Consider the following 26089-nt stretch of genomic DNA (forward strand, 5'->3'; position numbering starts at 1 on the left):
GGAGCTAAATCAGATCCAAAATGTCAGTTTAAAAGCACCATATATTAGACCAGATAAAGCATAAAATGTAACTTAAAAAGCCACAATGTGAATACCTTTTCATATTGAGTTGAAAGTGGTAGAAAATCAAGCAGAGACTAGCAGGATAGACAGACAGGACTGCTGGTGACTGCTGGCAGGACTGCTGGTGATTCTGACACAGCTTTTCCAAATAATTATGGACAACTCACTTATTTTCTCCAGCTTTGTACTCTGCTTAGTGCCTCCCTTTTTCAAGACATTACATATCGGCACAGTAGGACTGGATGTTTCATAGGTGCTTATTGAGGCCATATTCCCACTGACTGCAGGCAAAGACTCCATTACTATAGTTTATGGAGCAAACTCAATAAGCTCTGAGACACACTCATGAAACCCACGTGTACAAAGCACCTCCAAACCCCAAGTGCCTAAATATAGTCTCTGGCTAGACATAGACAATGTTTTGCAGACAGATATGAACTTGTTTTGCTGAGTTTTAAGCTTCCTGCAAGCTGTGGTTAGGACACTGTTTAGATGAAACTAATTAGCCCTGTTGCACAAATATACCATCAGACAACTAATTCGGTTCCCAAGGCTAAAATGTTAACCTAAGTGATTTGCCCACAATCACACAGCAAATCTGCAAGAGAGGCAAGAAAAGGCTCTACATGAGTTTTTACTTCATGCAAGGTGCCTTTTGATGTAGGGGGGTGAACAATGAAGTGGTAAATTCCAACTGTGCAAAGGTTTGGGATCAAATTCTTCCTGCAGAGGACAGAGTATTCAGAAAGATTAGACAGAGAAATTGCAGCACCTTTTAGATCCCAGGTTGGGGGTTTTTTCCCTCCCTTTTAAGTCAATGGGATGACTTCTAGTTACCCATTCCCTTCTCTGCGCTGCTGTCACATCAATGCACCTCACTATGCATGTGCGTGTAGACAGGCAAAATGAAAGGCTAAGCAGCCTCCATCCTTCCAGTAACAACTGCTCCTTGGAAAGCATTCATCTTGCAGCCAAGGGTGGAAAAAGAAACTTGACAAAGAGCCCAGATGAGTGACTGCCTGAATGCCAGGCATATTAGAGAGCCTGTTTCGGGAGTATCACCTCCCTTCTCATACTCAGTGGCAAACCATCCCAATCACAGTGGCCCTTGGAGGACAACTGCTCCATTCTTTCCTCCTTCTCTTCCTCATGCCAGGCAGGGACAGATGTGGCTCTGGATATGCCTGAGATGATTGGGTTACTCTCAGTGGCTCAAAAAGTCATGATCTGTTGGCTTAGTTAGCATATGTGCTGTTCACAATGAATATAATATTCTGTGTAATCAAAAAGAAAGATACTGGCTTTAAGTAGGTGCATTTATACCCTATTGGCTTTCTTTGTTGCACATGTTTATTGCCATTCTTGTCAATCTTTTATGCTCAAGTATGTATCCCTTTCAGCTCCTTAAGTTTTGGTAACTTAGCTATAAATTCCCAATCCATGTTTCTTCATCCTACCTGTTTTCTAAATCTTGGAACAGTTGGGTCTGGAAAGCCAACCTAGTTGCTGCAACAGTCCCAGTTCATTCCAGTCATTAGATTTAATACAAATCTTGCTTAAGTTCAGTTTTAGCATCACCAATAAATTTCCATTTATATATAAGATTTTAAAATCCCAGTCCACAAATTGTGCCAGAATAATATACATAAATAAGGAATATTTGCCTACCTACATGCTTGGGATCAAGGATCTTCCAAGTGACTAAGTCTGTTTCTTCACTAATCACTCTGAACCCACTATCTGGTCCCAGAATTTGTATGATATTTTGGTATAGGCCTATGAGAATATAAAGAAAAATTAAAGAAATTTAAAAATTAAAATGAAAGAAATTTAAGAACAGTGAGTAGCTATAAATATCCTGTACAATTTGTTGAAGGATGATATATTTTCTATGATGTATATCAAACAAGTCTAGAAATGCACCTATGAAAAATTTCTTGGCTCTAGAGCTTTTCAGCTTATCTCAGTAAAAAGCAACATAGAAAATCTTCAGAAAGTAGTAATCTTGGAGAAGAGCTGTTAGTTTTACTATAAGGACACAGGAGTTTAGAAGGCTTAGCAGAAGTCAGGAACCAAAATGAAAGGTTTGCTGAAGAGGACTGCTGCTCATGTCTGAATGACAATTTTACTCCCTTCTCTTTAATCCTTTTTAGTCCCCCCACCTTTAGGCAGATATTTTATTAAACCCATGAATTTTGTTGATGCTGTTATTTCCTTCCCTATTTTCTAGATAGCAAATTTCCATTTTTCCTCTTGGAGGAATGGGACTCCTGTCTCCTGCCCTCAGACTCTAGGTTAAGCTTCTGGCCTCCCACTGCCAGTCTGTGATGCTATGTGTCACTGTCAAAGCTGCCAAGAGCCCAGCCCCAGTGAGGTTGCACATACCTCTCTGTGTCCAACACCTAATGAAGTGAATCTCCCCTCCTTGAGCTCTTGTCATGCTCAATAGCCACATGTCTGAAGGTACAGTAAGGTGCTTGATAGCAAATGGGGTGGGGATTCTGAAGACCTGGTGCTGGTCCCGTTTGTCCATTTCCCTCTGCTGGGCCTCAGTTTCCCTGACTGACAATTTTGCAATAAAAAACTTTTGTGCAACTGGAATGAGAAGCAAGAAATCTGGGGTCAAAATTTAGGTGGCAACCCTAAACTGAATTTCATTGGCAAGGTTACCCTTTTTCCTTAGTGGAGAAAATCTTTTGCAATAATACATGGCTGTTGCAGGAGCCCTTATTCCAGTCTTGTTCATGGTCTTAAATGTAGCACAGAGATGAAACAGGGTTGGCCCTATCTATCTGATGAAGTGCTTATAATCATGAATAACAAAAACCATGCAGACCCACATGAGGGCTAATTGGGCTAGGAAGAATCATATATTTATTCATGACTGTTGATAGTGCATGTAAAGAGATTTCTGCATTCAAAAGAGTGGAAAGCCACATGGCTCTACTGAAATCCCTGGGAGTTTACCCTGACGTCAGAAAGGCTCAGCTTCCTCACCACTACTGAGTCAAAAGCCTTGGTGTAATTGAGTAGTAAATATTACATCGGGTTCTCAAATCAAATCTGAAATGTCAAATCAAAATGTAGCAAATGCCCCCATAATATTGGTCTGACTTGCATTTAAAAAAAAAATGCTGGAGGTCTTTTTAACACTTGTGTTGCACTTAGAGTAAAGAAAGCTCTCTGTATAATGCAAATGAAGACATTACTCCTGATCCTGTGGACTTTTAAACATTATCATCTACTGGGTCACTGCATGACTCATCTTCCACTAAAATTTGCATTTATTTGTTTTATCAGTTACTGACATGAACGAAGTAATGACTAAGAGTGTGAAATTCCTTGCCATGAATTCTTCTAGAAATGACAAAGGTATTTATCTTGCTTTAAAACAAACAAGTAACTCTCCCCAAAAGCCACTCATCTCTTCACTGCAGTCAACAAGTCTTTTTAAATGAGCAAAATTACTTAAAGCAGCATGTATAATATCACAAAGTTTTTAAGAGAACACAAATTTGAGCCATTCCTAAACTCATCAGCCTCTAATTCCATGGAAAAGAAAAGCTACTTTTCTGTTGTATGTTGTATGAGCTATGAGTTTATATTTGTAATTACAAGTTTTCCTACTCCTGCCTGCAGAAATCTGCTGGATTGCTGCTACTTAAAGGGATGCAGCTATTACCTGTCCCAGGATATCAAGGATATCCCAGGATATCCCAGGATAACCGAGGCTTGAAACACTGCTTAAGCAAAATGCCAGCAAAATAATTTTTGTCATAAATATCTGTAACTAATCCAGTTGCTTCTCCACTGTTGGCGTATATAGGAGGGTCCAAGCTAAGGCTCAGGAGAGAAGTATGGCTCTGTTTTCTGCTGTGAGGTTCCCATGCATTACAGGCCATCCCTGTATGTCTACTGACACACACAGAGCATATGAATCCCCTTCCATGTGCTGTCATAGCCAGAAACTATTTAGTACTCCAAGTCTGGCTTTAAGTAAAAGCATAGGTTATTGACCCGTTCAGCCCTAACTGAGTGTTACAGTGAGTGATGATATGGGACAAACTTCAATCCTAAACCCTTTTGTAGACATTCATCATGTAATGACAGATTTACTGAGTAGCTGACAAGGAGTAAAAGTAAAGGCAGAAAAACCAAGGTGTTTGCATGTGAGGTGTGAAAAAATGAGTAATGTCTGATATTGGGGGAAGTTACAAGAGAGATATTTTCCAAAGTAGCATCATGCAGGGGAACATCTCTGCCAGAGAGGAGGATTGAGAACCCTTTAGGAGATACTCTGACCCAACTTCTTGAACACACAGTAAATTGTCTGAAGAGTGACAACAAAGCTGTGGAGAGGCCTCAGTGCTCCAAGGAGACCTGAAGCCTCTCAGGAGTGTGTGTGGTGCTGCTTGTGGTGCTGCTCTGTGGTCTGGAGTCCATGCTGGTCCAGCAACCTCTCACTAGGGCCTGTCTTCAAAGAGGCTTTGTGTTTCCTTCAAAGCTTGGGGTTTTCCTACCTTGGGTTTAGTGCTTTTCGTTGACTGAGCTCATTCCTTAGTCTTTTGGCTCTTTTGGAAGAGAAGACTTTGGAGAAAAGCTTATTTTATTTTCCTGCTCTGTATACTTGTGCAGACTAGTTGCATACCACTAGCCTGGTTGCTTCCCTCACTTTTTCCATCCTCAGACATGCTTCCACTTAGAAATAAATCATCTGGTACATGGACAAATTGATTCCAATGAGCTGTTTCCCAAACATGGCCATAACTCCCCTTGAGTGTGACCAGCACCCTGGAGCATGCCTGCCACACCGAGGATGACAGTGTGCAATAGCCTCACACTGGGAGCTCAGCACAGGAGTGGACACCAGGGTACCTTGCATTTCACTTCTGCTGGTCACTTCTATCACCAAATACAGAAACTTCTACATATGTCCTGGCTTCTGCATCATGGACGCTCAAAGGTGCACCAGGATATGACACAGGTTGGAACACAGGAAATTCCAATTAGATACTGGCAAACAGTGTTTTTGCCATGAGAGTGGTCAAACCCTGGACCAAAGAGCCAAAGAGGCTGAGACATGTCCATCTTTGGAGAGATTCAAACTCAGCTAGACATAGTGCTGAGAAACCTGACCTAAGCTGGCCCTGCTTTGAGCCAGGAGATGCTCAAAAGGCTTCCAGACAACCCTTCTGATCTAAATGCCTGTGACTCTACAGGTTCCAAGCTTGTTTCTGAAGAACCGGAGGCCAGGCTCCAGTGAGCTGCTGTCTGGTTTTGAATGCATTGCCTACTTGGCTCTCCTGGGCAGGGACTATCTCCTTGTATGAGCAGTTCCTCTTCTCAACCAGGTCAAGGCCCTGACTCGATACCAATAATAACAATAAAGTGAGAGGAAAGAACACTAACCCCTCTCACTCACGTGACTCATTTTTTTACAGAAAACTCTAGTTTTTCAGGATTTCAGGGCTATCAAATCAAGTCCAAGACAAGTTTCCAGCTTTCAACACTGTGCAATGGCACACAGGAATGATTGCAAATGTCGGGCACTGGAAAATCTGAACCACCTGAAACATACCTCCAAAACATCCCAAACTGACCAGAAGCACCAGCAAAATTACAGGGGTTTGTGCTGCACTGTTTTTCCAAGGAGGAAGCAGACCACCAACTCTGAAACACGTCCAAGGAGCGACACCACCTCTTCAGGAGCGGAGGATGGACCTCCTGCTGCCCAGCGGTTACAATCCAGACTTCTCTTATGAGATGACATGCTTCTTTATATCCCCATATGGATTAGGCTGCTATGGAATGTAAGGAAGTGTGTGGTTTCAGGGAGACATTGCCAGTGTCCTCTGCTTCCAGCTACAACAAAGAGTAAAATGCTTTTCTGTAACTGCATTTTATTTAAATCTGAGTTTGTCAAATATAGTCAGGCAGCTTACATTCACTCTACAGCGCACTCAGTGCCTGTGGAAAGCACACAGGTATCTACAAATCTGAAAAGGATGCGAATTTGATAACAAAGATGTATTCTGCACGTCTTTCTCTGGAAAAATCACCCATATGACTATAGGTTTCAGCTATACAAAGTAATATTTACACAATACAAATAATATTTACACAATACAAAATAATATTTTATCCTGAAAGTGCATTTCAAGGGCATTCTGAAAATCACCACATCCAAGAAAGCCTCAATAGCTGTCATCCATTCTCAGCTGGTGGAAAATACTTTGGCTTTAGTGACGTGGAGAAAGAACTAAACACCACTGGGTAGGAATGACTTGCAAAGAACAAGACGGAATATGATCTGGACCTCACATCAGTTACAAAACTCTTCTCTTTAAGTAACTCATAACAAGATCTTCTTTAAGGGGATTAAAATGAATGCTACAGATATAGGAATTGCTGTAGTGGATTGATCAAGTTTAATTCAATACACTGTCTCAGTACAGTAATAGAGCAGGCTGCAGAAAGTTGCCTTACATTACCTTCTTCCACTATAGACCAAATATTCAAAAGTTTAGGCAGTTTTCAATCGGTCTTATTTGAAGAAAGCATTTAGGAAATCTCTTGAAGCTATGCAGTAATGGGGACTGTTGTTAGTGTTATAGCCTATAACACTATATATTTTTAAATATAGTGTTATAGGTAACACCATATATATACTATATATACACTATATACACACTATATACAATGCTGTATATATATATATAGTGTTATAGGTATTGAAAGGTTTTCAGACCCTCATTTCCCATGAGAAATTGTAGGAATTTTACCCCCAAAAAGCCTCAACAAACCTGATCTACTTAGTTTAAGGACATGTCTATGCTACAGTGATTAATGTTCACAACTTAATTTTAACCTGGGTATGAGAAGTACTGCTAGCAGATAGACCTCATAATTCTGAAAATTTATACCCATGTATTTGTCCAAATTCAGGCCACTTGTGTAGTTCAGGCTGGCCACTACCTACTGTAGTGGCCTACTCTGCTGTAGGCCATGGTGGAGCCAACTGGCTGCTATCACTGTAGCTTATATTCCTTGGCCTCGTACTCCAAAGAGTCTTTGGCATCTAGGAGTCCAAATTTCACTGTCTAGACCACTATTAGTTCACTAAATAGTGCTAGAGCCTCTGTTCTTGCCCTCAAATGGGCAAAAAATAACTATTCAGCTCTTCCACCTTTTTCAATAGATGGTCATCCTCAAACTCCCTAGTAGGAATGGTTCTTGACCTGCCCTAATTCCCAAGTTGAGCTTAGGAAATGTTAGGGTCAAAACAGTGACTGTGCTAAACAGCACAAACCACCGAGTTCCTGTGCTTGTATCTCAGTACTGTGTAATATACTAATATAGACCTTGAAACCATGACATTTATGTTCCTCAGTCACCAAGATGCTTTGCAAAATTTCGGTCTGAATCAAAACCAAGGCTTCCGCATCTGGCCCAAACCATGTGGTCTTCTAAATGTAATTCAGAAAGGTGCTTGTCAAACATTATTTCATCCTGTCCTTCTTCTACAGATCTAACTCTTAGGTTATGAAGAGCTAATTCCTTACAGAAACAGAGTAGAAGAAAATGATCCTTTTTTCTTCAATGATAACAACTACCCCAGGTAAAAGGGCACCCAATAGAAAGACCAGGCAGGGATTTGAGTCCTGATCTCTGTTCTCTCCCTGGCTTTGCTGATCAACCCATTGTCCGTGTCTCAAACACAACACTTCCTTTCTGCACCTGGTGGTCTTTTCATCTCTTAACACGTTGAAGACATGTTCTCTGTGGAGATCTGGACTTTATTTAGTCATCTAAAAAGATACTCCTAGTAACTTTGGAGACACCCTAAGAATGGTCCACTGGCTTCTACATATGTCTTTTTTCAGGTATGTCCTATGCCATACCTGCATGTCACATAGAATCATAGCATCAGATAAGTTGAAAAAAACCTTTAAGATCATCAAGTCCAACCTTTACCCCAGGACTGCCAAGTCCACCACTAAACTGTGTCACTAAGGGCCTCATCTACATGGTTTTTGAACAGTTCCAGTTGACGGTGATTCCACCATTTCCCTATGGCTCCTCAGATGATGCCAGAATCTTATGTGTTGGCAAATGAAGCCAACCATTCTGGCTGGTCAGCTGAACCTGTCCCTAGTCTTGACAGACTGTATAAATTTGGGGTTTAAATCTGGAGTGGAATCCCACCCCTTCTTTACTTTCTGCAGCTGTCCCCAGCCTGCAAACGCCTGTTCCACTGGAGCCTGCAATGAGCATTAACTCTTGCTGCACAGCATGGGCCAGGATTAAGTTACGAGCACACACTTGCAAGGACACATGAGAAGAAATAATGCAGACTAGTCGAGCAGACATGGGGCTAAGGTTTAGGAAAACTTATAGCATGGCTGGGGGTGAAGGCCACTGTTTTAACTCTTTTCTTGCCTCTATCCTCTGGTTGGGTGTCAGGCCCTGACTGAAGGTAAAATGATCAAACAGTTTAGAGACAGGTCTAACTCTTCCCCACTTCCATCGACTTTGCAACAGTCTAGTGCTGATGGGAGAGTGAATGTAGCTGAAAACTTGCCTGTGCTGTTGTCTTGGCAGCAAGACAGATGTGTCCATAGGGAATATGGAGTTCGTGTTGCTGATGCTTTCCTTGCTAATGAATAGCACTGAAAAAGCAAAGAGAAAATATGAGGAAAGCAGATGATTCCTGAGTTTACTCAACTTAATATTCCTCCTAATGCTGCACACTGAGAGGACAAAGGGGAAAAGAAAAATGAAGAGGGAAAAAATATTTTCTTAAGAGAAAACTGTATCGACTCCTGAAAAACCACAAGCACATGGAAAGAGGCCTCTGCACAGGCTTGGAAAATGCTGCTTTTGTCCCGTTTGGAGACTGCCCCGTGACCCGCTGCTCGTGGTCTCCAGCAGCTGTCTCCTCAATGGGGATCCCAGGTACAGCTGGAGGGCTGGAGTGGCTCTGAATGTGATTCCTGACTGACAACTGGCAGGTGACTTCCCTTCAATTGACAAAGGAGGTGCCTTTCCTCCCTTCCTCCCACCTCCTGTTTTTCCCTTCTCGTATTGTTTAAAATTAAAAAAAAAAAAAAAAAAAAAAAAGGAAAAAGTTAAAATAAGGAGAGAGAAAGCAGCAGGAAGAACTATATGAAGATAAATGCTCAGGCACATGTTGCTGTGGCTCAGGATGGGCAAATGCCAGTCCTTCAAGATTTAGCAAACTTTCCTCATTACCCATCTCGTGGCTTGTGAGCTGGGACAAGATTCCAAAAAGACCCCAGACTCTGTGAAACACCTAGACAGGGACCTAGAATTTGGTTTCTGATGTTTCTGCCCATCCTTAAATACTGTTGACTTATGCATTAGTAAGAAGTTCACCCTAGTCCCCACTACCAGGAACTGGGGCATCATATGGACCTGGTGCATGGACCAGTTCTCGACCAAAATGGGTGTAACCAGAAGTCATCTAAGACGAATAGTTGTGAGGTATCTTAAGCTGGTGTCCTAAGTGCTGCATCATCCTTCTTTCTCTTTAAGCAGTAGTCAGCACCAGTTCTCCTGTCTAATCTATCTAATTCCTGTTGCAGGTAAGGCACAGTGACGTCAAGCCAGTTACATGGTCAGGAGCTATGCTCTGCTCTGGCTGGTCAAATGGAACCAAGCCCATCTTCCTTGGAGGTTTGGTCCCCTTCAACCAGCTATAGCAGTGTTGAAAACATCAAGCCAGGAAAGTGTCCCGCTTCCACCTCAGCTTGACCCTACCAGCCCTTCCTCTTGAGTGGATCTGCTCCCCCTCTGAACATCTCCAGAGGTGCATCTGGGGATGAGTCGCCTGGAAAGGTTTGGAATAGGATTTTGGTTTTAAAAAGCATCACTGCAAGGGTCTTGCCGCTGTAAGGAGACACGCATGTGCCTGCTCCAGCATTAACACAGGCCCAAATTATCACTTACAAGGCTTCTTGGCTCAGCAACATGCAGCGGGTTTCTAAGTCAATGTGGATATGCAGGGTCCTAACATAAAGCCTTCTGTATCTCCCCTTCCTAACAAGCATGCATCCATAAACCCCTTTTTGCTAAGCTCTGCCAATACAAGTAATTTGTATTTAAAATTAAAACTATGCATATCATAAAGAACAAGATTTACACATCCTTGAAAGTGCACTGTGTCCGTGTGTCTTTTCTCATTTATTTAATGCAAAAAGGAGCTATAAATAACCATAGTCTACAAGGTAAAGTTTTGTGACCCACAGGAAACAATACATCAGTTATCCCATGGCTGCTTAGCCCACAACACACACACACCACCTCACATTTTTGTGCAAGGTATTTTCTGAATCTTCCCATACACATCACACTGCGGCAAATGAAGAAAACAGCAAAATAACTTAAAAATTGCTTTGCTGACTTCTTCTCTGAGCCAGGAAATGAATTTAGACATCTAACTTCAGACATCAAACTCTACAAGTTGTTCCCTGTCTTCAACCCACCAAAAAATAAATTCAAAGTTATCAGTAAATAAATAACCAAATGTATATCAACATAAGTTGATGGATGGGGAAGAGGGAGCATGGATGCAACCTGTTTGGAATAAGGACTGGCAGCAGTCTGTTCCAAGCAGCTTGGGTCTCTGCTACAGGACAGCAATGCTCCCTGGAGTACCACATCTTCCCAGTCCCTGCATTTTCCCCATGGGGATGCATTGGAGAACAACTTCATTTCTGCCAGGTCTCCATGGCCAATGTCCTTTGGAAGACCCAGACACACAGGGGTGACAGCGTACAGGGGGACAGTCTGGCCAGGATCACATGCGTATGACAGACATAGCAAAGAACCACAGCTTTTCGGTCCCCATCACATGTTGTGGGGCTTTTCGGAGAGGCAAGAAGTACACACATTGTATGGGTCTGCTGACACTACTGAATCTGAAAGATTTAGTAAATTCAGGTCAAAAGTTAAATTGTTCCAAGATACCCAGGTTTCCCTCTCATGCCAGATACACAATTCATGATGAACAAGGACTGTGTCATCACTGACAGCTCATCAATCTCAACCACCACACAGACAGACACCACATTTCACTGTCCTAAATCCCTGGAGGTTTCTTAGCACTTCAGGCAAACTGCTCCTCGTTTGAAACAGTTCCTGGCGATGAGTCAAAAGGGGATTTTTCTAACATCTCATTTCTCACTTCACCTCTGCTCCACACAGCCTGGGTTTGCTCAACCTCAGCGCTGCCCTGAAGTAACACCACATCTATGAAGCTACACCCGCAGGGTGCAGCACTGGGTTATGCAGTAGATACCCAAAGCCTCCTAAAGTGAATTATAGAATCATAGAATCCCTGGCAAAGCAGGGACATGGCAGGGGCATGACAGCTAATGTTCAGCCAGCACCCATTGCACCCTAAAACCTTCTTTCCATTGACAGACTCGTGCTACCTCAGGGCATGCTGTGACATGTCCCAGCACATCCCTGCAGTGCATCTGCCCGTGCTTGGCCTCCCTTACACCAACACGAGCTGAGTTGGGGTTAACCTTGGTGGCAGCACTTTTGGCCAGTCCTGGTGCTGCCCTTCCTTGCAGGCACATCCCGATCCTTGCTCAGAAGCGCTGAGAGGTCAGTGCTATGGTGAACCTGGTCCCTTTTGGTGTTGGGGAGAAATGGCTTGCCCTGAGCCCTGGGTTCTCACCCACTCACATCCCTGCAGGAGCTGCTCCTCCAGGGGATGAGCTCTCCACTGATCAGTGACTCTGTTACCTGTGGATGGTGGGGAAAGTATAACCTTGTGCCTTTGCAGCTACTTTCTGATAGTTCTTCTTATGGGACCTCTGTACTGGACTCTGTTCCCAAGCAAGTAGAGCATTTCCTTCCCCTACACCTTCACTTGGGTTTCTCAGGCATGTAAAAAACAGCAATAATTGATTTTTACATAGTATCCTCTGAACCCCTTTTCATGTTGGTTTTGCTGACATGAAGAAGCCAAAACCTTTGTCTACAGCAATAATGTATAGCAGAAAACAAGGCTGGAAAAGTCATCCCAGTAGGTCTTGCTTGTCCCTGGACTGAGTGTAACACATGCTTAAATCCAACCCCATTTGACAAAGGAATTTGTGCTGAAATCCCGTTTAAACAGATGCCTGAAATAAGATCAGTGCTTGAAGGCTTTCCAAGCAACCAAAAATTGAGAGAGTAACAACCGGGGACTCCTGTCATGCAAAAGAAAAGGTTTCAGGCGACCCTGAAACCCCAACCCTGAAACCCCCAAAAGAAAGGGTTTCAGGCATTTCACATCCCTCCTCTGAAACACACAGTAGCACTAAAGATCAGTATTGCCTGCCAATGCTGACCCGCCCCTCAAATACTGCACTTTTCTTTCTGCTTTTTCTTTTTTGGTGTGTGGGTGACTTTTTGTTTTCCAGCTTTCCCTTTCAGTGGCTCAAACCACTTTAGAAACAGCCTTCAACAACTCTGCATTAAGCAGACTCCCTGTTTATAATAAATGACAGCATGGTGCAAATCCACCTTGAGAATATTCTGCAAAATATTTATGCAATTATTTCGACATTAATTTTCACAAATGACAGTTTTCAGGAAGTCACTGTCCCAAAGGCCATTTTTCAGAAGAAATCAATATATATGTCTTGATATTCACACTGAAGATTCAAAACGGAAGAGTTTTGTAAGCTTCCTGTAATCCACTTCATTACCTCAGTTTTTCAAACCCACTTATCACCCAAAAGCTTTTGAGCATTACTCTCATGGAGAACCACTGTTGGTGTTTTCTTTTCAAGAGGAAGAGCTTCATCATCCTCCCCTGTCTCCTCATAATTCTCTCATGAGGAGAAGGAACTCTTGCGTTTCCACCAGCCATGTCCAGGTTCTGCCAGGATGTGAGACCATTTAATCCAGTTTAAAATGTCCTTTTCTCTCCCCTGAGGGAACAAAGGTCTCCTGTGCACATACAGAAAGCCTCTACCAATCCCAACTTTGCTAAAAAAAAGGTGGGGGATGGGAGGGAAACCCACACAAAAAAACCACAAAAGAAAATAAGACAGGCAAACAACCATCTGATTAACATTTTACTTTGCCTGATGCAACTTTATATGGTAAACCCTTGCTTGAATCCTTTACAAACTTCAGACTGGGATGATGAGACTTTTGGGTACTTTGCCTGATTATCTCCTTCCGCTTGTCTCATACAAGTCGCTTATCAGTCATCGGCTCTTGTGCACCACAGAACTCTTGTGATACCTGGCATCTCCTGCGCTGCTGCTCTAAGAGCTAAATTCTATCTCCTGAGCCAGCCCAGAGGAACCTCTTGAGCGCCAGGGGAGGCAGCAGAGTTGAAGGCAGTGGGGATGTGTCTCTGCAGGGTTGTGCCAAAGGCTTTTTCTTAAGCTTTGCAAGCTGGTAGTAAGCCTCAAGAGGATTCCCTTCCTTGGCTAGAAGTGTAGGCACATTTCATTTTAATATTTTGATCTTCACAAAACCAAAAGTAAAAGACAAGGGGGAGAAAAGGAGAGCAAATTCGGTTACAATTTTGGAACAACTTTTAGAAAATCCTTAACTGATTACTTCAAAGAAATCAGAGTTTTCTTACAGCTGTGCATGCAAATCCTGTATATTTACACAACCTTCCCATTGCACGGCACAGTGTGGCTTATACAGTTAATGTGAAGAGCAATCGGAAGATCAACCTGTAATCATTCATATCTTTTATTTTCTCTCCTCCAAAAGCTCATTGCTTCTACCACATTGAGCTTATTGCCTCTAATGTAATGGCTTCCTCTGAGTGTGTGTGTCTTATTTCAAGGTTTGGGGTAACTAGAAAGACATCGTTTCAAGTATTGGTACATTTAAAAGGGTGCAGATCTTCTGAAGTGAAAGTTGGACACAAAGATGATAGTTTCCGTACCATTACCATGACAATAATGTGGTCATAATTAAGTGTATAACCTCTTTTAGTCCACAGATGATAATTTTCTATTTTTTTCTACTTGTGAGGTAGTTATAAATGGATAAAACTGATATTTAATTCTGTGCCAAGGAACTGTGTCCAAATAAATATGCTACCAGCCTGCACAACCAAACCTGTTATTACAAATGAAAGGTAAAAATAATACACAGATTTATCTTATGGTGTTTATGAAAGTGAAAAGTGTGTTTAGATTCTAGTTCAGTATTAGTCATTCAAACTTTTTTATATATCAGCTTCTTTAGTTCAATTTATGGTCCTTATCAGTTATTTCTGGTCCTTATTAGTTATTTCTCTCCATAGATGAAGCCCAAAATTCTCACTTGGTTGACGGCAGGTGTATTTCATTAAATAATGAGTCTGATTTCTCTTAAGCTCCTCAGTACTTTTAACAAGGAGAATTTGATCTTAAAAAGGACTGAAATTATGCAAGTAATTCTCTTGAAAATTGGTTTAAAACCAGAATGCTTCTATTGCTTTTGAGATGGAGAACAGACTCCTGCATGAATGTCTAGGATTTGGGCAGGTGAGGGAAAATGTGGTTGGAAACACTGGAATGAAAATGCAAAGAAACACCTTTATGTTTTGGTTACTCCTATCCCTAGTCTGGAATCACAAAGGAGCAGCTACTCCACTGCAAGTTCATGGTGTCCCATGAGAGGTCCTCATGTGCCACCATACCCAAACATTTCTGTCATTCCCTATAATCCATCACCACTTCCCAAAGTTTCTGTGGTGGAGAAAACAGACATTGCTTAACTCCCAGAGGAGCAACAAGGAAGCAGAGGCCAAAACATGGTTATTGCAATCCCTCTGTGATCCATGTGAGACCTGTCTGTGTGCTGCTTCATAACATCTTCTACCAAAATAGACTGGTCCATTAGCAATGAGGAGGGTTTATAAACAGCACTCATGAGAACTGTGGCCACACATCTCCTTGGCTGGGAGGCTTAGGATCTGCATCTACAAATAGAGCTCTGCTCTGGGAGAGCTACTTGAATTATCTTTTGCAAAGAAATTATCTCATGAAACAAGTAAGTAATATCTGATCAAGTCTTTTGAAAGCAAATAATTCACATCCTAATTTTCTCTTTGTGACTATTTGCCATGGGTATAGCTTAGATGAACCATTGTTAGGGTTTTGGACATATTTTCTCATGTTAACATGGTAAAGACACTGTTTGCTTAAAGCAGTGCTCCTTTACTGGATGTGCAAGAGTTTGGCCACAGAAATATTAAAAGAATCACAAGTGCTAAAGACCTGACTCTTTCATGTGATGGTTCTATTGTTACAATGGATAGTGTGATGTGTACCTGTCCTGCAGTGGGTGGGAGCATGAGACACAGATGCTCAGTGTATGTGGGGCTGTGGGTGCTGTCCTTTAAGGGATTGGACTGTAGAAACAAGGTTGATCATATGATTTCATGCTCTCCAAGTCAGATGGGTAAACTGCAGTACTCTTATCTTCACAGAAACGTCCTCACTCTCACCCAGGATGGGATGACCTGGCCATTGGTTACATTCTTAGAAGCACAGACTTCGTTCCTGCAGACCTCTGCTTCTTTCTCCCCGTCTGGAACGATGAATGTTCTTGTGGTCCCATCTACTTTGGGCTAAAGGGGAACTGAAGAAAGAAAAGCCCTCAACTCTTCTAGTTTGCTAAGCTTTGATACCAGCCCTTCTCATCTCTGCATCCAACTTGATGGCTGTCCTTCCTTGCCTGATCTTTGCAGTGGAAAAATAAGAGAGTAAGACCTGCAAACCAGCACTGGGGAATGGGTGATGGCCTCCAGCATTGATGGAGAAGCTGTTGTAGAAGGAATAAGTTACACATTGATTGAAATATGGGCAGGACCACAATTCTTTTTTCTAGCTCTGGTTGAGTGCAGCACAGCCAGTTCACCCAGAATAGAGACCTGTTAAAAGCAGCAGTGATGGTCTGTTTCAACAGAGAAATTACTCAAAAGCTCTGCCTGCTGTCCATCTACTTGCTTTGCTCTTGTAGCCATGGCATCAGCACCGAAAGGACCAGGTCTGGCTAAAAGGCATCATTCAGGTTAAAATAGGACAGCAGTCTCCTGTTGCCCACCCACTGCCCCCACCCCACTGCTGCGAGGCCACTCGTATCTGAGAGGGAGACCTTCTGCAGCGGTTATTCTCTGAAATCTCTGCCTGGGATACTACTAGAAACAACACTTCACAGTGGTCAGAATTTGCATATGTTTGGAAAAATGATTGATTTCCTTTTCTTACTTAAAAAAAAGAGTCACCTCAAACCCCAGTGAGGTGAAAGGGCTCAAAAATTAGGATCCCCATTGCGTATTTGCAACTCTCATCAAAACCACTGTGAGTCACTTATTCTCTAATACTTTTCAATTATGACACTTTCTTACACACAAAATTTTGTGGTCAGGAGTCATTTCTCTGTGAGAAAAAGAAAAGGAGCGTGACAGGATGAGGAATGACCAAGCTTTTTTCAGATTCTACCCAGCAGCGGGCAAATGGCCACAGTGGAAATTACTTTATTTCTGCAGCCTGAATATTCGAGCATTCCTGGCACCCCTAAGTATAAGCCCTGGGATACAGGTACAGCGAGGGTGATAAAACTAGCTTTCTGAACCCAGTTCGGTTTGAAAGCAGTGGGTGGTGGAGCACAAGCTGGTGGCCGAGCAGCCGCCGGCTAAGTGCTGGTGTTTCGGCACGTAGCACCCGACTATCATTGCACCATGAGAGCCCCTTTCCTACAACGTCACCTTGCGCCACCACTGAAATCACGAGACAGTTTCACAGGCGCTGTGTGGTGCCCTGCAGGACGAAGACTGCTTCCCCTCGATCCTCACCAGCAACACTGCAGCCCAGGGCTGCAGGGAGTGCCTCTTGAAGATGAGGACCAAGATTGCAGGGGGACGCTGCTCCTATCTAATGGTGCTGCCCCATCTCCCCTCTGCTTTGGTCCCTGTCCAGATACAGTTGAAGATTTCAGGGTCAGATTCTCATTTGTATTGTGCTTTTTGTAAGCTTTCTCAAAGAAGTAAGCTTCATCACACTGGGGACCAAGCTACAGGGCTAAATCTCACCATCATGAGGTGTTTGAGAGCATGAAGTGAGGAATTTCAGCATCTCATAGTCTGGTATCTCTCCTCTCTTGCATCAGCCAGAAGAGGACACACAGCTGTACAGATAACCTCGTGCACTGTTGCATTCCTCATTTTGTTGTCCTGTATAAGCCAGGAGGGATACACAGATGTAAAATCACAAGTTGTGCCCATGTATGAGAAACTTGTGTTCGCAAATTTTAACAGCTGGAAATGAAAAAACTGGAACTGAAAATATACCAGGATAATTTATATATATATTTTATATTTTTTTCCAATTGGTGGTGCAAAGAACTGAATCTGAAATGTTCTCCAGACAAGCCTGTAATCTATTTTGTTCCCTGTTTGTCACAGATTTTCAGTTTTGGAAACTCTAAGAACTCCAGTGCAGCTAATCCTAATTTACTGCAGAAAAACCACTGATAACCACTGTGTAGCTAAAGGTGAAAGAGACTGACAAATCTGCAGCTGGCAACTGGTTTTGAGGTAAGGATAAAGACACCAGGGACTTCCTGGCACCCTTCAGAACCTCCGGAATTTACTTTGTTTCAGATAAATTTTATCATAGAATCACAGAATGGTTTGGGAAGATCATCTAGTTCCTTCCCCCCTGCCACAGACAGGGACACCTTCCACTAGACCATGTTGCTCCAAACCCCGTCCAACTTGGCCTTGAGCACTTCCAGGGAGTGGAATTTTAATTACAATGGTCCCAAAAAAGAACAATAAATATTTTCCAAAGGATAAGACACAGTCTGCCTGGAAATCTGACATAAATTTTGTGGAAACAGAAGGGTTTCTCAGTCCTGTGATTGATTGTGAAGAGGTGCGATGTGGTCCCTGTGGACCCTGCCTCTCAGAGGGTCTGTGAGCATCAGGATGGTGAAGCACTACCTGTGCTTCAGATGAATATGTCTTGAGCTTGGAGCAACACTCTGCAAGGGATGAATGGGTCAAAAATGAAGTGGAGATCCTCCCAAGCAGAACAAGGAATAAAATAATGTGCACAGGTCTTGAAAGCATAACCCAAGAGGGAAGTGGGACAGGAAGAACTTGTCCCTGTACCCACTAGGGATGAGAAATAAATGTCTCAACCTGTAGCAAATGAAATCTCAGGTTAACATTTGGAAAATGCTGTGGGCAGGAGCTCCTGGGTGTGAGGCAGCAGCAGGGACCCCAGGTGTTTCTCCCCCTGCTTCCTGTAATTCACTGGGGCCAAGATGCGGGCAAGACACAGGATGCAAACAGATAGCACAGCAAACAGAGAATTTCAAAATGAGTTAGTTGTTTGTATAAACCATTCTACCAGATTGAATATGAGCCGATTTTATACATAAAGGATTTCTTCTTGCACAGTTTATAAATGGCTGTGAAAGGTATTGCCACAGGACCACAGAATCACAGAATCATAAAATGGTTGAGGCACTAACCAGCAGGTCAGGCCCCAGCCTGTACTGGTGCATGGGGTTATTCCTCCCCACGGGCAGGACCCTGCACTTGCCTTTGTTGCATTTCAAAAGGTTCCCCTCTGCTCATTTCTCCAGCCTGTCTAGATCCTTCTGAATTACAGCACAGTATTCTGGGGTATCAGCCACTCCTCCCAGTTTTATATCATCAGAACACTTGTTGAGGAGGCACTCGATCCCTTCATCCAAGTTAGTGCTGAATAAGTTAAACAATACTGGACCCACTACTGACCATTGGGGGACACTGCTAGTTACAGGTCTACAACTATACTCCATGCCACTGACCACAACCCTCTGAGAACTGCCATTCATCCAGTTCTCAATCCACCTCACCATCCACTCATCCATTCTGCAATTCCTGAGGTTGCCTATGAGGATGTCATGGGAGACAGTGTCTAAAGCTTCATTGAAGTCCAGGTAGACAATATCCACTGGATGTCTTTGAAGCCATGAAAATAAAGCATTATCAAAGAGATCTTTAATTGATAACAAAACTGTTTGGTCATTAACATCACTGATAACCACAAAAACAAATAAATGAAGAGACGCATTAAGTCATCTGTGTTCAAGGAAGATCTTTACCCCCTCTGATAATCTGGTTTCAGCCTACAGCCCCTCTCCTCAGACAGTAATTGCACTTCTCAAGTTTTCCTCTACATGCAGACAAGTATCTTATGTTAGGCAGGAGATATTTTCCCTTCCATTAGGTGTTAGGTGCTACTTTGGCCCAACTGTACAATGAACCCTTGGGCACTACAATAACCCAAGTAGTGATGCTGCAGCCAACAGGGAACTGGCTGTAATCTGAGCAATTGTATCCTGAACCCACCTCCTGGTCACGTAAAGACCCTCTCCACTTACCCAGACTACATTACAATTACATATTAATCATCTATTAATTACCACAGAGCAGGCATCAAATTTCTGCTTCTCATTAAGTCCAACTCACATATCTGGAAGCCCTCTTTTTCACCCGTACCTCCAAATACCTTTCAACAAGATGAATTGAGTGGTCTACTTCCTTTATGCTGACTTCCCAGTTACTGGGTATCTACTAGATATTAGTCATTCAACAGACGTGCCAACCACTGACAGCAACCACAGCTGATGAATTACTGTGTTATAGATTTGGTTGTATTTGAAAAATTTACACATGCAGTAGGACATGACAATTTCTACTTCAGCTGCTGGGAAGGAAAAGTAGAGGTGTTTAATAGAGGAAAAAGCTTATTTTACCTGTTTTGTCATGTCTCCTGCACAGAGATCAAGGGATGGGAGATGGATGCAGTGATTTAATCAGTTTTAAGGGGACCTCTGGGTGTCTCTGATCCAACCATCCAGTCAGAGCAGGGCTAAACTAAACTAAACTAAACTAAACTAAACTTGCCTTAAAGTTCAGTGGTTAATCAGGATGCTCAGAGCCTTGCCACATCAAGTTCTGAGTTTCTTTCAGATAACCACTGGCCTTAGACTCAGTCTAATCATTGAGCTCCTAGAAATTGCCTGCTACAATGCACAGTCGGTGGTGTAATGCTTGTATGTAGGAGGAAGAGTGTTGCCTTATTTATAGGGATTTATAAGGATATGTACTCCAACAAGAAAACATAAGTAAGTATCTTCCTACCTGTAATAGAAAAGCTCCTTGTTTTCCAAAAGTAGCATAAACTTTACTGATAATGACTGAAGCAAACAAAAAAAAAAAATAAAGTATTTGAAGATATCTGCCATTTCGCTTCTAATTTACAGCAAGCTCAGTAAGGCCACCAGAGCTCTGACACTGACCTATACTCTGACTTTGAGGGGAGAAAGTGTCATCATGGCAAACACGCTCAGATTAGAGTGCCTGAAGGATCTCAGCTGGTAAAGGTTTTAAGCAGCAACTTAATCTCAAGAAAGCTTTCATCAGAGCCAAGATAAGGGCTTGGTTTTATTTCAAAAGGCTTTAGATAATATTTAATATATTTTTTGTTTCCAGAAGCATTTGTTAGTGTCCCAGCTTTCAGATCTCTATCTAAGAGAGAGCTACATATCAGAATAAAACAAATCTCATGGGGTAAATTCTAATCTCATTAGAAAATCATGTTCAATGTTTGTTTCACTTCAGACCAGGAAGAATTGGAAAATAATTATTTGGAACTTGGAAAAATCTTGGAACCAAAAATACAAGAGTTCCATTTGTATAATTCAGACCTGGTGAAAGCATTTCAAGGGGTTTATTTCCTCCTGAGACCCTCTCATCTTGCCTATGATAATTGCAAATGAATGCGTTCCATAAACGGTGGAAAGTATTTTTATCACCATTGCAATGTCCTGCAGTAGCTATGTTTGAATGCTTAACTATTCACCTTTACACTACTGAGGTAATCCAAACCACTGGCACAGTCAGAGTAGATGAGCCTCGATTTAGGGTCAGACTGGTTGAACCTGACCTTCTGTTACCTTGTGGGCTTTTGAAATCTTTTTTCTTCTAAACTTGGAAATTTAACTGACCTACTTTGAATGGATATTTCAGTAAACTGCATTAGAGAAAACCCCTTCTGAGGGAACCATTTCCTTTAACCTGTACATCTCTAAGAGGGAAACTGAATTATACATTTAGCTTTTCAAGCATCAGCATCTCTTAAACAAGCTGATATAGGTTGTGGCTATCCCAGAAACTGCAAACTAAATTCTATCCTGATTTACACTCTCCTTTGGATGACACAAGGTGAGTAAAATTTGGACTTACACATAAACACTAAGTAAATGTAAAAAACACATATGCATCATTTTAATCTGTAAACATCACCAAAATTAGACCTGAGAAAAGGAAAGCATCATCAGATCAAGGATATTACACTGAGTGTTACTTTCTGGTGTACATCCTAGCTACTTGTAACCCACTGTCAAAGCAAAGTGACAGGAGTAATTTCCTAAGACAGAAATGTTAGAGAAGGATACACTCAATGTTCACCCCCTCGTTTCTAAAGTGGAAGCCCCTTTGTCACGAATCTCCCTGAAATTCAGCTGACAAGCAGCATCAACACCCTTGTGTCTGCCCATCACCCACCTACTCCTCAGAGAAGTACTCATCATGAGCCTCATCAGAGAAGAAGGCAGTAGCTGGTTTATTTTATCTCATAGCTCATTACGATCAGCATCATTACCTGGGAAGCTGCAGCCTGAGAGATTTGATCCTACCCCTCTGTGTGCCGGTTTTTGTAGCACTCTGGGTGGAGGGTCTTCCCTTGGGAGATGCAGAGTTGGGATTTTTGCCTGGGATTTTTGCCAGTTTCTAGTTCCTGGTCCAGTTTCTTCTTTATCCAAGATTTTTCCATCTCTACTTTGCTGCTGACTGGTGTGACTGTGGATCTCTGAGCTCTCAACAAAGGATATTGAATGATGCCACAGAAGCACCCTGTCCCTATAAAATCCCAGTGACCAAAATACTTACTATTGATTTAAATCCCTGAAAGCAGATGACGGAGTGAATGCAAACATCCCTCCTTGCAGGCAAAGTATCATTCAGGCTCAAGCCTTCAGCTTTTAATATGACACCCAGGGCTCATCAAGACATCTGCCATGAAAAATCAAAAACCAAGGCAATTGCTATCAGGCAAAGCAATAACAATGACCCAAAATTAAAAGGGGGCACACCCTTGAAGCAGCCCGACTTCTCCAGGTCTGCAACCCCCTTCCAGGATCTTAGTGAAAATCTAGAAAAGTATCCCTGCATGCAAGAAAGAGATCCTGAGTGCCACCATGTCAAATGGGGTCAGTCCACTCAAACACTTGGATGTAAATATTGCCTCTTTAAATGCTGACATGGCAGGGTACACCACAGCTGCATTACATTGGTCTCACAAGAATGGAGAGACAGCACGGTAGGATCAGGAGCTACATGGGATCACTGATCACCATCACCCAGGACACAGGTCTGGGGCAGCAGGAGTTGTAGTGCTTTGGGGCTGTATAATGCAAGGTATTGTAGCTCCTAATACTTGCAAGTGCAGCATACTATTACCTATATACCCTGCAGGAAGTGCCTATAGTTCCTACCAGCCTTTCTGCCTACAAGAGGAGTCATTTTGCATCTCAAAACCTTCACAAAGTTTCTCTTGAACCTCTCTGTCCTCTCCCTAACTTAGGCACTGAAGGTTTAACTACATCCATCACACTTCCCAGAGCCCTTTCCATAGGATCAAAGTCTTGTGTCACAGAACAAGAGCCTGAAATGAAATTAAAAGGTGGGAAGCTCAAAGCCAATGTTCACGGGTTTTTTTTCCTAGGCAGAGGACGACTGAATTTGGGAACTCAGTATCACAAAGCATTCTGATCAAAAGTGACACATCACACCTGAGGTGTAGACATGAATAAAAATAGCTTGATCCAGATAGGAAATTTGAGGAAAAAAGGATTTTGAGAAGGAACCTAGTCCCTCAGAAATCATGACAAGTGACAGCACATGGCAAGTGTCAGAGAGCAAAGGGATGTGGGCCAGATGTGCAACATCTGCCCAACATAGGGTGAAAAGACATCAGACTGACCTAGGAGCAAACAGATCCAATCTGGCAGTGTCAGTGCCACAAGTGTTTTTGATACCTACAGCATCCCAAGTCAAGACCGTGGACCACACTGACTTATGTTTGATGAGAGGACAACTCTGGTCCCAGTTTACAAGTGCATACTTCGCACTCACTGCAGTGCATGCAAAATTTTTGGTGGTTTTCTAATATCATCACTGAGTTTTGTTACTACTTGAGTGACATGGCTAAAGTAATGACATCACCTACAGATCAGAGAAAGGGTGAGCCCATATCCTGTCTTCCACCAGCGTTAATGGAATATATATACATACACTTTGTAAGTTAAGTTATGGTCAGAAACCACAGTTAAGGTTGGGAAAAAACACCTACTCCAAATTAACTAGGACAGCACAGAAGCCCCTATAAAAACTCCAGCAGCAAACGTGCCCAAACACCATCAGTTCAACAGAGCTCAGCTTGAGCATCAGCTACAGTAAGAAACGGAAGATGTCTCCGATCCTTTGTGCTTCCCTGGTAAGAACTGCTTTCAGTTTTTCTCCCCCCCCCGTTAGATAGAGACATATTTAAATTGTAATAGATGACTGTCAGGAATGGGGATCTGCACCTATCTTTAAAATGTTTGCTTAAACCATTAATAATTGAAAATAATTAAAAAGGAGGACTGCTGAACAGCACCAGCACAGGGCAGCAGTGAGTCTGTACAGGTATATTAGTGAATGAGGCTGCTGCAACATACTCTGACTCAAGAAATACATTGAAAACTCAACCTTAGAGTGTCTCTTTGTTGTTATATCCTTTCTGCTATCTCCTGTATTATATTATTTTCTATAATTTAATTTTTTTTATGCCCAAATTGCAACTGAGTGTGTATACCATACCTGTCATAACCATGAGAATTAGTTGATGAAACCAAGAGTGGATGTGATACATGGCACATTTTTCCATAATTACTCCAAGCTGTAGTATAGATTTTAGCTAGGCTGACCATGGATGAATTTCTGAGCTGCACAAGGAGTTGTTAGGATGTGCTGTGCTACAGCAGCTGTACTGCGTTGTGTCCTAAAAGCATCCATTCATTGTCTTCAGTTCAGATCACTGTTCTTACTGCTGCTGGCCATGCTGTCAGCCAGCAGTTCTGCCTACGGGAAGGTGATACAGCCTGGACTCAAGCCGGAGAGCCTCTTCAAGCAGGCATATGCTGGATGTCTGACCCCAAAAGACTCAAAATTCCCTCAGACTGTGAGAGTCAACATAAGCATCAGCAACACAAACCAGGACAGCAAAGTGATTCCTGATGTCAGCAGCCGCTCCCTGGCTCCATGGGATTACAGGTATGATCTCTGTCGCTGTGGTCTAGAAATACAGTGGCTGCCCTGACTGCCGCAATATTGCCAGGGCATGCCCACATCTTTATTTTCAGTGCTTCACTGTTGAGAGATTTTGGAAATAGGAGGGCATCCACAGTCCAAATAATCCTCTTTGAAAGATAACCAATTCAGAAAGGAGCATAGAGCAAAACCATGGTTTAGACCAACATACAGAAGGCAAAGCAAATTAGTTTTGTAACTTGATTAATTTATTTGTATATTGGGGAAAAATTTATCATTAAAAGCATTCTTTACCTAAGACATCATGAAAAATACCTCAGAGGGCTAACATTGTCCTCTGAGGGCACCAAATTCAAACCACAAAATTCAAACCACCAATTTCAATGGTGGTTTAATAACATCAGCATCAGTCCCTAAGAATATTTCATGCTTCTGGGGGGAGCTGAAGGTCTTCAGGTCCATTAGTCAATCTGACATGTTGGGAAGCTCCAATCAGTCTTTCAAAGTCAGTGCCTATTTGAAGCAAGTTCTTTGCAAAGGCAGTTGCATGTAGTCCTGGCATGCTTGTCTTACACTTCAAACCCTGCAGTATCTACTTACTTACACTTTCTTTCTTAAGAACCTACAGCAGTGCAGGGTCTACTGCTCCTTCATAGGCAATCCCCCAAGAAGTACACGTTCCTGAGCTGGGAGCCCATAGTGATCCAGACTGTTGTGCCTCCAGAGATGCAGCAGCAGTTCCATTTCAAATGCTTCCTTTCATATCAACTTGCAGTATAGATGAGGACCACAACCGTTTTCCCCATGTGATTGCTCATGCCACGTGCCGACACTCCAGGTGTGTGAATTTGGAAGGGCAGCTGGACCACAGCCTCAACTCCGTCCCCATCCAACAGGAGATCCTAGTCCTCAGGAGGGAGCAGAAGGGCTGCCACCAAACATACCGACTGGAGAAGAAAACAATCACTGTGGGATGCACATGTGTCACCCCCTTGATCCAACACCAGGCCTAAAGGAAGCCAGTAGTGTAAGAGCAGGGAGCTGTGGAGGCCAACTTCCTTGCCTAACAGCGCTGACATGAAGTGGCCTGATTCAGCCTCTGCAAAACTGAATCAAGATATAATGATTAGCTAGAATCTATTAGAATATATTAAAATTTAGAGGAGTCTCAGTAAAAAAAATAAAGAAGTCTTTCCCCCAAAAATCTTGAACTCTGTGAATTCAGAATCCAGACACCTTCATGTGTCAGACTGAAAAAGTAGTGGGTACTCTCTACACATCTTTAGTTTACACTTTTAAATGTCTATTTATGTAATTCTATTTATGCTGGTGGAAAAGTTAGCAATAGTGTATCTGTTTATTTATCTTTGTGCAATAAAAGAAAAGTAAAATACTCTGTGGTATTATCCTTTCTTTCTAAAGAAGCCTTTTTGATGAGGCAAGTAATCTCCCAATTCAAGTATGACCATATAAGAGATTTGCATGATGCTAAAACCTAAAATTCTCTCATAACCTCTAGCTCTGCCGCAGTAGAATGCAAACCCCATAGGAAAGTTAGGGCTTGTATCATTAGCACCCTTTTACTGAGAAAGAAACTAAGCTATCTGGAGGAAAATT

General features: G+C 42.4%; 1 protein-coding gene across 1 annotated transcript; it reads left to right on the forward strand.

Annotated features, from left to right (window-relative positions):
• Nucleotides 1-23630: 23630 nt before the first annotated feature.
• On the forward strand, nucleotides 23631-25508 carry LOC115609675 (interleukin-17F-like). The gene is made up of 3 exons (XM_030490207.1): nucleotides 23631-23657; nucleotides 24231-24475; nucleotides 25248-25508. The coding sequence occupies exons 1-3, from the start codon at nucleotides 23631-23633 to the stop codon at nucleotides 25483-25485; spliced, it is 510 nt and encodes a 169-aa protein (XP_030346067.1). The 3' UTR covers nucleotides 25486-25508.
• The last annotated feature ends 581 nt before the right edge of the window (nucleotides 25509-26089 follow it).

This window comes from Strigops habroptila, chromosome 6 (assembly GCF_004027225.2).
Source record: "Strigops habroptila isolate Jane chromosome 6, bStrHab1.2.pri, whole genome shotgun sequence".
Lineage (NCBI taxonomy): Eukaryota > Metazoa > Chordata > Aves > Psittaciformes > Psittacidae > Strigops > Strigops habroptila.